The following is a 14,716-nucleotide window of genomic DNA, read 5'->3' on the forward strand; positions in this document are numbered from 1 at the left end:
TACTAGGAATCTTAAAGGCTGAACTCATAGAATTTAAATCTTAGATTCAACTCTCGTAGAGCTTAGTGTGAGATAATTTGGTAACGATTAATTTGAAAAGATAAGAATTATATATGGAATATATTAGAACATCCTTTTTCTATTTTTTTACTTCTATAAAATTTTATAGGACAGTAAATTTTGGACTAAAGACGAGTGTTTGGTGATAAATTTATTTAGACTAAATCGTGATTATACTATATTCTTTTGCTGGGTTAGTATCAAAATTGGAAATAGAAATCAACTATCCAAAAATCTTGCTTGGAATTTTATTTTGATTGGGATTCTTTGGCGCGAGAATGAAGAAAAACAAAAGATTAAACAAACTAAAAAGCTATGATGCCTATGAAAATAATATCTCGTTTAAAAAGTTATGATGCCTATGAAAATAATATCTCATTTGAAGTAATTTGAAATTTGGGGAGAAAAAAGTTTAAGAGATTTGAAGAATTGTTTACCCTCAAAATCGGATAACAATTAAATTTGTAAGTGGTTCTAAGGATACGAGGATTAAATTGACACAAAACGATAAATTAGATTGCAATTGAAATAAACAATGAGAAAGTAAATGCAAACTACACAATTGAACAGTCTCAGCCTTGGAAGGTTAATCACCCATGAGCCGGACGTACTTCGATCGGTATCAAGACACAGAAGAATAAGAGATTAAAGAGAATAATAATGTATCGCTTTGGAATGCGTGTTACAATATATTTTACAAGTAATCATACCCTTTTATATAATAAGGGAGTCCTACATTAGTTACAACTCTATAAAAAGTAAAAAAAATCTCTTGATTTGCTGATTGTCTGTTCCTTATTGATACATGCCGAGATTCCCCGCCGTAATATCCGATCAGTCACGGACATTTCGGTCTTCTGTTATGGTAACAATGTTTCTTCGAGGTCGTTTGAACCAGGACCGATTCCGGAGTCACGACCTATGTGTTATCGAATACGGGTGTTTGGTCCCGGTTGCTAACCCGGTGGGGCTTGGGGCCGATCTTCAATCCTTTATTACCATGTTTCGAGCCCGGCCTATCATGTCGGATGCTAGGGTATACTACGAGCTCGATTTTACTCGTATACAATTTCATTCATGAAAGAATAATAAAAATAAAAAATCCATGAAAGGATTTGATTTGTTGGTATCGTATCCCACTATCCCTGTAAGTAAAGGATTCTATACTTAAGGTAAGTCTAAATTATAGGAATATTTAGTTTTAACCATAGGATTGATTTAGTCTTGGCTTTTGGATTTGAAAATAACATAGGATTATGTCATTAAATTAGATCTGTATAAGTGAAATTGGAAAGATTTTATACAGAAGGGGAGCTGGATCCGGGCTTCTTATATGCGTGACGGCGTGCTACAAAAAGGAGGGTTGGCGGTTAGTTGAGTGTCGAGGTGCATGTTAGCATGGGCGTGCTACTTAAGAATTCTCTTTCCTCGATTATTTTTTATTGTGTGAGGAAAGAGATTGTTAAAAAGTATACTATGTTTGATCAAAAAGTATAACTTTCGGTTAAACCATTATATTTATGTAATGATGGGTTAAACCTAGTTAATAATAATATTCCTAAATATGGATCTTGAAAGTATGGACAATATGGGGTTGATCCAGTGGGGGATTAATAATATCGTGTATTAAATACTCCAAATGTATGAACAATAACGGAGGAGTAACTAGTAATAAATAATAATAAACGGCATTTTAATAAATAGAAAGAAGGAATCACCCATTAATGAATGAGTTGGATGATTGTTTCTCGTGACAATGATACGTGACAGGTAAATCCGAGAATGTTCGAACTATTCTCAGATATGATGGAAAAGCATGGAATAACATGAGCAAGAATAATGATAAAAAGGCAATGATTGTATCTTTGCTAGAGAGAGAACGAGAATCTTTTTCTGAAAAGTGTTCTTGTCCAATGAATATTACATGTCTTTTTTCCTTATTTATTTGAGACATGTCTCTAACGAACCCTAATAGTATAGGTGCAGAGAATTTTCACTAGAATATTCTCATTAATATCCTATTTCAAAACTAGCCATTATTGTTCTGTCAACGGTGCTCGACCTCGGCCATTGCTTCCATCTTGACCACGAATCTTGCTTCTCCCTGTCCGACCTCGACTGACTCTTTCATTAATACTATATTACCCTAAATATTTTGGGGCAGATTTTTGACCTATACAGTTAGTCCATTCGCTTATTGAGGCCGGCCTCATGCGGGCTCGATGAGCGGATATTGTGTTACTGGTCAAAGCATTTAGACGATCTGAACGAGTCGTGATAATTGGAGAGAGTTTGCAGCGTGTCCCTTTGTGAACCGTAGTTTATGGGATCGTATGTCCCACGAATCAGGATGATGACATGGCGACATGAGTCATTATGATGCGATTTTCCGATATGTTGCTTCATTTCGCGCGTGTCTTCTGATTGAATTCTACCACTTCGGTTACTGTGGCAGGTAATGATGGATTAATTCCTTGGTTTCGACGCTTGAATTTTTATAAATAGCGGTGTGTGGGAAACGTTTCAACCTGTATGAAACCCCTTGCATAAAAAAACATTGTATCTTATTCTTCTTCCCCCATTGTTGTGTATCTTCTTACTGGTTTTAGTGATTCTTGCTGCTTCTAACACTTCCTTGCTTGAACATCTCCCCTTAATCAATATAACTAATGTGCCCTCTTTTTCTGGTATGGGAATTGACCTTGTCCCTTTGGCGGTGCTTATACCCCTTCACGTTGATAGGGTCTTTGTCGCCATTGAGGAAGAAACTTTTCCTACGGTGGAGGAAATAATCACTCGTAGTGAGAAAGTTAGGTCCGATTTCTCGAAGGCGTCCGAAGGCGAGCCCGAAATTTTGGAGTCAGTGATGGAAGAGGCCGATATGGCCGAGATTAGGGCAAAATTCAACATTCCTGTCCACATCGATCTGATCCCAGCAGGGCACGATGTGGTGCAAATCCACCGCCCCGGATATTGTGCGTTCTATGTGTATCCTTTCCAGGTCGGCTACACTCACCCCTTATCCCATTGGCGGAGGAATTTTGCCGCTATTACGGTATCTGCCCGGCCCAACTCTCTCCGTACATTTACAGACTTATCAGGATGTTCTCAAAATTTGCCGAGTTGGCCGGAGTCGAGATCACACTCCGTCATGTGATGCATCTCTCCGCCCCTATCTTTTATAGGGGGACGATATTGCATCTTCGCCACTGAGGAGGTAAATGCCTAGTGGTGAAGATGGACGACAAAGCGAATCGTCAGTTCTTGCTCAACTACTTTTCCGTCAGAACTGAAGACGTGGTAGCCAACGCGGACGGATTTTCTGAGACCTGGAATCGCGCTCGTAAGTACCCATTTTTTTTGTGAAAGGTATTTGATTTGTTTGTTTCTAGTCGTAGGCTCTAACATTCTATCTCTTCCTTGTACAGCCGAAACTGCACCTCCTCCTTTGGTCGGGGACATTTTCGACTAGGTTGGCCGTATTCTGCCTCATACTGTGGGGATTCGTGAGTGGCCGGGTTTTCTAAAGAGGTTCAAGCATGCTTCTTCCTTGGCCAGTGAGTTTGTCTATTATTTTTTTATTCTCTTTTGACCACATGGTCTCTTGCACTCTATAGTTTATTACTGGTGGTGACAACCTTCGATTTTTCCTTTTTCAGTTCGAGGGTCTTCCAGGAGGCCGAGGGCTCCTCCTCATGCATTTCGTAAGAGGAAAGATGCTTCTTCTTTGGATTCTCTTCATGTTGTGACCGCGGCTAGCCCTGCTCAATCATCTGCTTCTATTCGTTCTTTCGTTGCGGCCAGGCCTACTCGTTCGTCGACCATACCTACTGTTGCTTCCGTATCGTCTTCTTCTGCGCCCGCAGATATATCGACAGCGAATTTTTCGGCTTCTCCTTTGCTTCATCTAGTGAACGAGAAATAGGAATCATTGTCGAGTGGTGAGAATTTAGTTCCCCGCAAAAGAAGATCGGTGGATGTCGGTGAAGGGATTACCCGGGCGGTGGATTCAGTGATGGGTGATTTTGTAATCCGTGAGATGGTGACCATAGAGCTCGAAGATGACGTCGAGCTACCGCCTGTGGTTTCGCCATCGACTGAAGCCATAGAAGGTATGTCTCTTTCTGAAACCATGACGGAAGCTGAAGGGCCATCGGCGAGAGTCTCTGATAACTTGCGACAAGATGAGCCATCGGCCTCGAGACCGGCCGAGGGTCCTTCTTCGCGGGCTGACAAAAAAGGAAAGTGCATAGCCTAGGATGGTTATGAGACGAGCTCTGATGTTGATGCCGATGAGGTGAGGATGATGGGGGAGGGATTTTCCCAACTCGAAGTAAGATTAGATGAGTCCACGTGGACCATTGCAATCCCCATAGATCGAGATCTATCGGTTAACACGGAGAACATGGTCCCTTACCTTGGTCCCCTCTGTTCCGATGTGGAGGGTAAAACCCTCGAGAAGCTGAATGATACTACCTTATCTATGAGCATAGCCAGCCTTGCTCTCAGGGTAAACTTTTTGATCTTTCTCATTTTTGTTTGTCAAGTTCAAAGTTTGTTTCATTCTTACTCTCTGTTTTCTTTTTCTCTCTTTCAGACTATGATTTTAGAAATTAAAAGCGCCCGAAGAGAGGAGAGACATAAGTCTATTTTTCTGAAGATGGAGCCAAAATGCCGCGAGTACCGTGGTAAGTATCGCGAGATTTTTATGCGGTTTGGCGAGGGCGACAATTTTTGAGCTCTCCGAGACGAGCTGAAGGAAAAGGATGACGAGCTGGTGAAGGTCATCGAAAAATGCAGCATTCTTGAGGGGGTGCTATGGGACAAAGAAGAAGAGTTGGAGGTTGGTAGGGGGTCGAAGCCCAGTGTGGCGATCTCCAAGCCCAAGTGCTCTAGTTACGCGCGGAGCTCGAGGAGTGTGAATTCAAAGTTGATGCTTTAAGTGGCGAGGTCATTGAGAAGGCAACGTATCTCGATAAAGTGGAGTTAGCTTGGTCGGGGGATATGAGGAATATGGAGGCTTTGTAGATCATAATTCGTATTCTCCGTTCTGAGCGAGAGAATGCCTCGGAGACGGCTTCTGGACTTTGTCATCGAGTCACCGCTCTAGAGGCCGAGAAGGCACAATTATTGGCTCGACCATCCTCTTCCCGTGTTTCTAATTTCCTTAATGTTCCTCGAGATTTATACAAGGAGTGGATTTATGCCGAGGTCCAGCTGGATATATTCATAGATCTGATGAAGGCAGGAATCATTTCGGAATCCATCCTCGAGGATGCTCGTGTTAATGCATGTGGAGCTCGGGTCGCATGTGGCTACGATCCTGCTACACCAGAGGCCGGTGACGATGAGGAGGATGCAGGCGTGGACCGGATTGAAGAGGACGCCTGGTATGCGGATGAGTATCCTGATGGTGATGGTGATGGTGAAGGGACGGATGGCAATGGTCTAGGCGATCAGGTCGATGGCGCTGCTGGGCCAGGCGGCGATTAGTAGATTTTATTTTCCTTCTTTTTGTTTTGCCACAGACTTGTGCATTTTTTGGTGGGCGCCTTCTCGAGCCTTTGTAAAGCATATTATAAGTATGAAATACCAGTTTTGTTATTTGTATCTGATTCTTTTTTCTTCTATTCGAGTTTGTATGCTTTTTGATTTTGTTGCTTGGTTGCCTTGGTTTTCTTACTCGTAATAACTTAGATCGAGGAGGGTCGGACGAGGTCGAAACAAAACTTAGGTTTGATCATGACCGGAGGCCAATAGATATTAGTTCGAATGAGTTCGAACATATTATATGTTTATTTATGGCCGAGGGTTGATTAGGTGTTGATTCGAACGAGGTTGAATGTAACCTATACTTAGTTAGGGCCGAGGGCCGACTAAGTGTTGATTCAAATGAGGCCGAATGTAACCTATGCTTATTTATGGCCGAGGGCCGATTAGGTGTTGATTAGAACGAGGTCGAATATAACATATGCTTAGTTATGGCCAAGGGCCGATAAGGTGTTTATTCGAACGAGGTCGAATATAACATATGCTTAGTTATGGCGAGGGGCCGATAAGGTGTTGATTCGAACGAGGTCGAATGTAATCTATGCTTATTTTTTATGGCTGAGGGCCGATTAGGTGTTAATTCGAATGAGGTCGAATATAACCTATGCTTAGTTATGGCCAAGGGCCGATAAGGTACAACATTTGTCGGTGGTATGATTTTAAGGCAATGTTGTTTTGGTTGTACACTTTAGAGAGGATAGAAATAAACTTCATGCATTTGTCTTTTGTTCATACACTTGGAGAAATTTACATATTTTCCGGGCGTTGGCTGGCATTTTAGTCCCAGTCCCAGTCTATCTAGTCCCTTCATTGGTCGACCTGAAAAAGTATTGAGAGGTTGAGCAATGAACTAGCCGTACAGTGCCTTCGTCTGTGCGCACTTCAATCCTCAAGTGTCCCCTTCATCGCCTTGTTAAAAACCTCATCGAGAAAATTCAATGGGACAAAACTCAAGTGAGGGAAAAAAATTACGATTCTGGGGACACCATCTTTTAAAAGTTAAAGTACTTGAGGTGTGTAATATTCTAGTTGTTTGGTAGTTGCTTCCCTTCCATTGTTTCTAGTTGGAATGACCCTTTGTTCGATGTTGCCGTGATTTTGTACGGCAACAGCGATAGCTCGGGTTTGACTATTCCAAATGGCTCATTTGGCCAACCTGCCTGATAGCTCGGGTTTATGCAAGATGCTTCTTAAGGGTAAAGTCGTCCGAGAAGGGGTGGCATTGGAAATATGGTCTAAGCTTTTGTGAAGCTGCGACTAAGGCTAGAGCCAGTTTTTTGAGATGGGGGTATCTCGTCTCGACGTCGACTAGTGTTTTGCTAATGTAATAGATGGGAGATTGCGTACCTTTATCATCTCGGACCTGGACCGCGCTCATAACTACTTCAGACACAGCGAGGTAGACAAGGAGGGGTTGTCTCAGTTCTGATTTCGAAAGCAACAATGGCGATGACAAGTACACCTTTAACTCCTTCAGGGCTTTGACGCACTCAGGGGTCTACTGGAGGTCGTTATCCTTTTTGAGCACGTTGAAGAACTTATGGCACATATCAGAGGATCGCAAAATGAACCTTGAAAGGGCGACAATACGGCCAGTCAACCTCTGAACCTATTTTTTGGTGGTCAAGTGCTCTGGTATCCCTTCAATGGCTTTGATTTGGCCGGGATTGACCTCGATACCTCGCTGGGACACTAGGAAACCCAAGAACTTTAATGAGGCCATGCCGAATACACATTTTTCAGGGTTCAGTTTCATTATGTATTGCCTAAGTATGCCGAAGGCTTCTCTCAAGTGGTCGATGTGATCTTTTTTCCTTTTGGATTTGACCAGCATGTCGCCTATGTAGACTTCTATCGTTTTACCAAGTTGGTCTCTAAACATTTTCGTCACCAACTGTTGATAAGCTGTCCCTACATTTTTCAGCCTGAAGGGCATGACCCTGTAGCAATACGTCCCCTGTTGGGTTATGAAAGTGGTTTTTTCTGATTATCTTCCTCTATGAGGATCTGATTATAGTTTGATTAGGCATCCAAGAAGCTTAGTAGTTCGTGCCCGGCCATTGCGTCGATGAGTTGGTCGATATGGGGTAATGAAAATGAATCCTTGGGGCAAGCTTTGTTCAAGTCAGTGAAATCTACGCACATCCGCCATTTGTCGTTCTTCTTTTTCACCATGACTACGTTGGCGACCTATTGAGGGTACTTTGACTCTCTAGCGGAGCCATTATTCAATAATTTTTCCACTTCTTCGCGTACTACATCTTTAATTACGGAGTTTAACTTACGCCTAACCTGCCTCACCGGGGGTGGAATGGATCGACGTTCAATTTGTACGTGACGATCTCCTTTGGGATACATGGCATATCTGTATGGCTAAAAGAAAACTAGTCCGCGTTAGCAGTTAAAAATTCACAAAACTTACCCGGTTCCTGAAGTCTGCAGCCGGTGTAAGTTTTCTTATTGTGGTCATTATTGTCTAACTGAACGGGGTCGACGTCCTCTGTGGTCGATCCTGCGGCCTCGAGCATATCGAGGTCTCTGATGACGTCCTCGCTGTCATCGCACATTGACCTTGACCCAGTTGATTGTTATGCCTCTTTTTCTTTATCCTTTGTCTGTCGGGTGGTTGTACAATCTAAGGCGATGCAGTAACATTCCTGGGACGTGCGTCATTCCCCTCGTATACTGAATATTCCCCATGAAGTTGGGAATTTGATAACCTGGTACAAATTGGAGGGGATGGCCCTCATGGTATATATCCATGATCGCCCTATTATGGCGTTGTATGTTGTGTCATGGTCCATGATGTGGAATGTGGTTTCCAGAGTGACGCCACCTGCTAGGACGGAGAGTGTGATCTCGTCGTATGTTCGCTCAACTGCAATGTTAAAGCCCGTTAATGTGATGCAGTGCGATACTATCTTATCCTCGGGTTTCATTTGTGCAAGTACTCGAGGATGGATAATGCATGCGGCGCTCCCATCATCTACCATAATCCGTCTCACATCGGTATCTAAAATTCGTAAAGTGATAACAATTGCATCATAGTGAGGGAAGGCCAAACCGTTGGCATCTGACTTATCGAAGATGATACTTTCTTCGAGTTTATCATACCGTTTGTGGGTAATCGATTTGAGCTTGTGGGTTGTGGTGAACTTCACACCATTGATGGAGGCGTCGTCCCCGCCATCGATGATCATGTGTATACTGCGGGGCGACGATGGCAGTTTTGGCGGCCCTTGATGTTGTTCACGCCCTCTAACAAAGTTGGTTCTTCCCTGATCGCTCAGTAATTCTTTGAGGTGTCCCTGTCGCATCATGTTTACGATCTCTTGTCTTAGGGCGATGCAATCTTCGATTTTGTGTCCTCGCTCTTGATGGAACTCGTAGAGGGCATCTGATCTTCTGGTATTTGGGTCTGACCTCATCTTTTGTGACCACTTCACCTTCGGTCCGAGCTTCTCCAAGGCGTAGACTATCTCTGTAAGTGACACACAAAAATTTTGAGCGGATAATAAATGGGGCATACCTCTCTTGTTCCGGTGAGTTCCTGTTCTTGATAGGGGTGGGCCCTCTTCGTGGTGGGATGAGGATGTAACGCTGGTTCTGACATATGGGAGATGTCGTTCCCGGTTAGGTCGCGAGGACGCGATATCTCTTATAATATCATTTCTTCGATATTTCCTGGATTCTGCTTGCACCGAGGTCAGTCGATGGGTCGGCCCATTGAGGTCGTCCTCGGCTGCTCTAACTTTGGCACAATATGCATTATGTATTTCGTCCCAAGTCATTGGGGGTACTTCATAAGCTGACTTAATAACTTTCTTGTTGCCCTTGAACCATTTCTGCTCAACCAATTTTGGAAAGCTGCGACAGCCATCCCTTCCAATACATTCGGTAAGGTCATTCTTACTCGGTTGAATCGGGCGAGAAATTCCCTCAATCCCTCTCCCGGCGACTGTTTGATAGCGAATATGTCGTTTACTCTCGCATCTACCTTTTTGGCCCCAGCATGGGCCGTTACGAACTTGTTGGCCATTTCTTCGAATATTTCAGTGGAATGCGCGGGCAGCTGTGAATATCATGTTAATGCTCCTCCAATGAGGGTCTCACCGGATTTTTCCAACAAAATGGAGGATACTTGTTCTTTGGTGAGGTCATTGCCTTTCACGGCGGTGACGTAGTGGGTCACATAGTCTTCGGGGTCGTTCATACCGTCGTATATTTTCAGGTAGGGCAGTATTTTTGAAGGTCTTTGGTATGTCATGTGGGGCGGCATCGTCGTTGCATGGTTGCTCTACGAACCGACCGGAGTCTCTCTTCGGCAAGAGCTTAGGAGCGCCCTGTATTTTATCGACCCTTTCTTGGTGTTTCTCTCATTTGGTCCCGAAGTACCTTTTTCTCATTTTACATTTCCTCCATCCTTTTCAGAATGACCGTGAGAGTTTCGTCATCTACATTATTAACATCATTGTGAGTAGTACATGTCGCTGCAGGAAGATGAGGAAATTGACCATGTTGCTCGTCTGTTGGTGGTATGACGCAAGTCCTTGTGTTTTCTGTAGCTGCGTCCCGAACGGGCTTATGGAGGACGCTGGTTAGTGTGTCAGTTAGCCAAGCCTCAAGGAGCTTTTTTTATTGCTGGGGGTATCTCTTCCATCACAGATGTGAAGGTCCCCTTACTACGAGATTTCGTGATGCTACAGTGAGGAGGGGTGACCCGCCTCGCCTGGGGGAGGCATTGGGCGTTGCATCCTCATCCACTGCTTCAGAACTCTCATTGATGATCATCATGAGGTTGGTTGGAAGGTCGATCATTATTCTCACTCTTTCTTCTCTGTTACCTGCCATATCAGACATGTGTAAACAGAGAAAGGGGATCTTGTTTTTGATTTTTTTTTTTCACGTTAGCAACCCGTGTTAGTTGTAGATCTAGAGGAAAGTAAAAATTTAACTAGAAAATTTCCACAGACGGCTCCAAATTGTTTGACCAAAAAGTATAACTTTTGGTTAAACCATTATATTTATGTAATGATGGGTTAAACCTAGTTAATACTTAATAATAATATTCCTAAACGAGGATCTTGAAAGTACGGACAATGTGGGGTTGATCGAGTGGGGGATTAATAATATCGTGTGTTAAATATTTCAAATGTATGAACAATAACGGAGGAGTAACTAGCAATAAATAACAATAAACGGCATTTAAGTAAATAGAAAGAATGAATCACCCAATAATGAATGAGTTGGATGATTGTTCCTCCTGACAATGATGCGTGACAGATAAATTCGAGAATGTTCGAACTATTCTCGAATCTGATGGAAAAACATGGAATAATATGAGCAAGAATATTGTTAGTGAAAACATTTTTAGTGAGGAAAATATTTTTCAAAACATTTAAGTCAACCAACCATGAAAAAATTGAAAAAAAAAAATTCGAAAAATATTTTCCTTCGTATCAAACACACCCGTGATTTGATAGATTTCGACATGTTATCCTTCTTCACGTTACCGACGTATACTTAACGTGAACACTTATCGTATTTTTTCTTACATAACTTGATTGTATGATCTATTTATGTGAATTTGCAACTATTATTAATTTTAAACTAGAACAAAGAATAAATGTTATGCCAGATTAACAGTGAGAATAAAACTGACCAATCATTTTTCCATATATGAGCTAAAATGAAACAACATGATTGGTTAGAATTCATATAGTCGACCCAACTTGTTTAAGATTGTGACATAGTATATTATTGTTGTTATAACTTTGACTACATAAATAAAACATGCTTAAAACTTTGATTTAAAAATGCTAAAGTGATCGGTCATCATAAAAACTTTTCTTTTATTGTAAAAAGAAAATAATTTTACAACTCTGAAATGTATAGTAATTTTGAAAAAAATAAAAGAGAGGAGAAACTACTACGAAGACACGAAGTACTTTACGTTGCGTAAAACTCAGCAAGAGAATCATGAATGTTACCAAAACTAGAGTTGCATGTGTTGAGGGAATCATGAATGTTACCAAAACTAGAGTTGCATGTGTTGAGGGTGTTGGGACTCGTGGTCGTGGTTGTAAGATGTTCGGACTAATTAAGGTCGTGAATTTGTTCTAGAAATTATACTATGTAACCACTCTAAAGGGTTGATATTTAAGAATTAATCAAATGCGTTCTAAATTTTAATTTTTAAGTTTATATTTTCGAGATATAAATGTCATGAATTGTCCTAAAATTAAAATTTTTAGTTCAAAATTTCAGGATAAAATAAGTATTGACTATCTCTAAATAACAATTCAAGAGCTTAACAATTAAATTTTCTATCTAAATATATTTTGTAATCTGTCAAATGAAAAATATATCATGTGCAAATCTTCAAATCTTATATATTATGCAATAGATTGTGTGCCTATTTTTAGAATTATTAGTAACAAAGATTCTATATGGCTGTTATAGATTTACAAAGAGTGTTCTGCTATAAATATGGTTGTTGTTGTTATAGGTAAAAAGCTGTTATAAAGAGGTAAAATATAACTTAGGAAAACTTGGCTTTTATAGTGAATGACTGTTATATAGGGATACTGTTATAGAAAGATCTAATTGTATTATGATTACCGTATTTTTGTTTATTTCTTTCAATTCCAAGAGTTATATTTGCATACATTTTTAACATAGTAATCAAATTTAAATAGTAGCCTCAAAATGGATATTTGCGTAAATCATCATCCTAAAAGTGGAAAATCTTTTATGCTATTAACCTGGATAACCTGTTATCAATATAGAAATTAATGGTGTACTACTATATATATTCATTAGCAAATCTAGTGACAATTAACCGCCGCGGATTTAATTAACAATAATGAACCGTCGTTATAAAAAACACGTGTCTGATTATTGTTGGCTTACAAGAGATGAGAAGCAATCTAGGTAATCGATGTTGTGCGGCTAGTTCAACTTAAAGTAGGTGTCTGCATGTGTTCCCGTGTCTGAATCAAAGTAATTAAGTCGACGGTGTATGAAATTAAAACTAGTGAAAAAGCTGTCTCATTTCTCATTTCTGAAGTGAGAACAGAAATGGCGACCATCACTGCTTGCACCACAACCTCTTCAGTAGCCCGTGCTGCTCTCTTGCACAATGGATCTGTATCTCGTCTCTGCTCTATTCTTGGTATGTTAATATTTCACATATCGGTCTTAATCTTGATAAGAGTTTAACTTCTACAAAGGGAATTAATGTTTCTTTTTTGTTTAAGCTTTCTAGCTAGGATTCAGCAAACTAAATTATGAAAAGAGTTTTAGTATAATTGGCAGGGGCGAAGCTAGGTGGACGGAGGGGTTCAGTCGAGCCTCTTCGTTTGAAAATTACACTGTATTTTTTCGTATACGTATGTTACATATTGAATCTCCTTAGCTTCTTCGCATGTTAAAAGTCCTGCTTCTGCCAGTGATAACTGGTGTAAGATATACATATGATACTGCTGATAGAGTTGGGTAAAATCATTATCAAGGATCAATAAAAAATCCCAAAAGAGAATTTGATGTATATATACTTTGTTTCCCATTCTCAAAATTAAGGTTAATATGTAGAATTAGTCTCGTGCCATTTGATTATTTTCCTGATATTGAATGATTTAGTGTTAGTTGACTTAAAATGAGTAATTTATGATTTTATCGAATGTATACCTAGATTAAATTCTTATTTTTGTATGTACAATACAATCAGTTCTCTCTATAACAACCATCATCTATAACAATACTTCACTATAATGATCAAGTTTTCTTTGGAATTTATTTTCATATTATGTTTTCTATAATAAGACTTCACTATATCAATCGAAAAAAATATCGGAACAAACGGGACTATTATAGAAATGTTTGACTGTACATATATAACTCGAGTCATAAACTTTATTAACTGAACTAACAAATTCCATCCTAAACGTAACAAACAAGAACAACAACATACCAAGTGTAATCTCACGAGTGGAGTATGAGGCATCTATGTAACAACTGGCTCACAATTTCACAGGTTTGCCAGCCATGAGCAAGAATATGGGAAAGGTAAGATGTTCAATGGAAGGAAAATCAACAGGGAAAGAGAGTGAGGCAAAGTTAGGAATGGGTGCATCTTTGATGGCAGCAGCATGTGCAGCAACAATGTCAAGCCCAGCAGCTATGGCTTTAGTGGATGAAAGAATGAGCACAGAAGGAACAGGGCTTCCATTTGGTTTGAGCAATAATCTTCTTGGTTGGATCCTTTTTGGTGTCTTTGGTTTGATTTGGTCTCTTTACACTGTTTACACTTCTAGCCTTGATGAGGATGAAGACTCTGGATTGTCCCTTTAATTTGAGCTTGTAATTAAGCAGTTCTCACAATCCATCAATCCTTATTCTTAATTGAGTGAACTTACGTAAAATTACTATGGTCACCAATTAATTAATTGTACATTGGTGCTGTATCAATTAATTTGTTCAGTTGCTTGTAGTATATATTCCTTTTTTGCTAATTTACTTCACGTTGTTCTTAGCTCTTCCATGACATCTTCATTTTATTTGATGCAGTATTAGAGTAGTTGATAGTTGATATTTGGTTATAATGACCGGTGTTTACCCTCAAAATCGGATAACAATTGAATTTGTAAGTGGTTTTAAGGATATCGGGATTAACTTGACATAAAGTGATAAATTAAGTTGCAATTGAAATAAACGATGACAAAATAAATTCAAACCACATGAATTGGACAATTTCAATGTTGGAAGGTGAGTCACCCTCAAACCTGATGCACTTTGATCGGTATTCGGTATCAAGATACAGAAAAATAAGAGCTTAAAGAGAAAAATAATAATATATTGCTTTTGAGTGCACGTTACAACGTGTTTTATAAATTATCAGACCCCCCTTTATATAGTAGAGGAGTCCTACTTTAGATACAATTCTATAAAAGGTAAAAAATCTCTTGATTTACTCATTGCCAGTTCCTTATTGATACGTGCCGAGATTCCCGACGTAATATCCGACCGGTCACAGATATTTGGGTCTTCTGTTGGCTATACTAACAATGTTTCTTCGAGCTCGCTCGAGGTTAGGATCGATTCCGGG

The 14,716-nt window shown here is 40.2% G+C and overlaps 1 protein-coding gene across 2 annotated transcripts; it reads left to right on the top strand.

Annotated features, from left to right (window-relative positions):
- The first annotated feature begins 5,648 nt into the window (after window positions 1-5,648).
- On the top strand, window positions 5,649-14,127 carry LOC104106050 (photosystem II reaction center W protein, chloroplastic-like). 2 transcript variants are annotated; one of them, XM_070178011.1, is made up of 3 exons: window positions 5,649-5,654; window positions 12,646-12,784; window positions 13,646-14,127. In XM_070178011.1, the coding sequence occupies exons 2-3, from the start codon at window positions 12,691-12,693 to the stop codon at window positions 13,960-13,962; spliced, it is 411 nt and encodes a 136-aa protein (XP_070034112.1). In that variant the 5' UTR covers window positions 5,649-5,654; window positions 12,646-12,690; the 3' UTR covers window positions 13,963-14,127. The 2 variants fall into 2 exon arrangements, with proteins under 2 accessions (XP_070034112.1, XP_009612825.1); XM_009614530.4 differs by lacking the exon at window positions 5,649-5,654 and having other exon boundaries at window positions 12,603-12,784.
- Window positions 14,128-14,716: the final 589 nt, after the last annotated feature.

Source organism: Nicotiana tomentosiformis, chromosome 6, assembly GCF_000390325.3.
Source record: "Nicotiana tomentosiformis chromosome 6, ASM39032v3, whole genome shotgun sequence".
Taxonomy (NCBI): domain Eukaryota; kingdom Viridiplantae; phylum Streptophyta; class Magnoliopsida; order Solanales; family Solanaceae; genus Nicotiana; species Nicotiana tomentosiformis.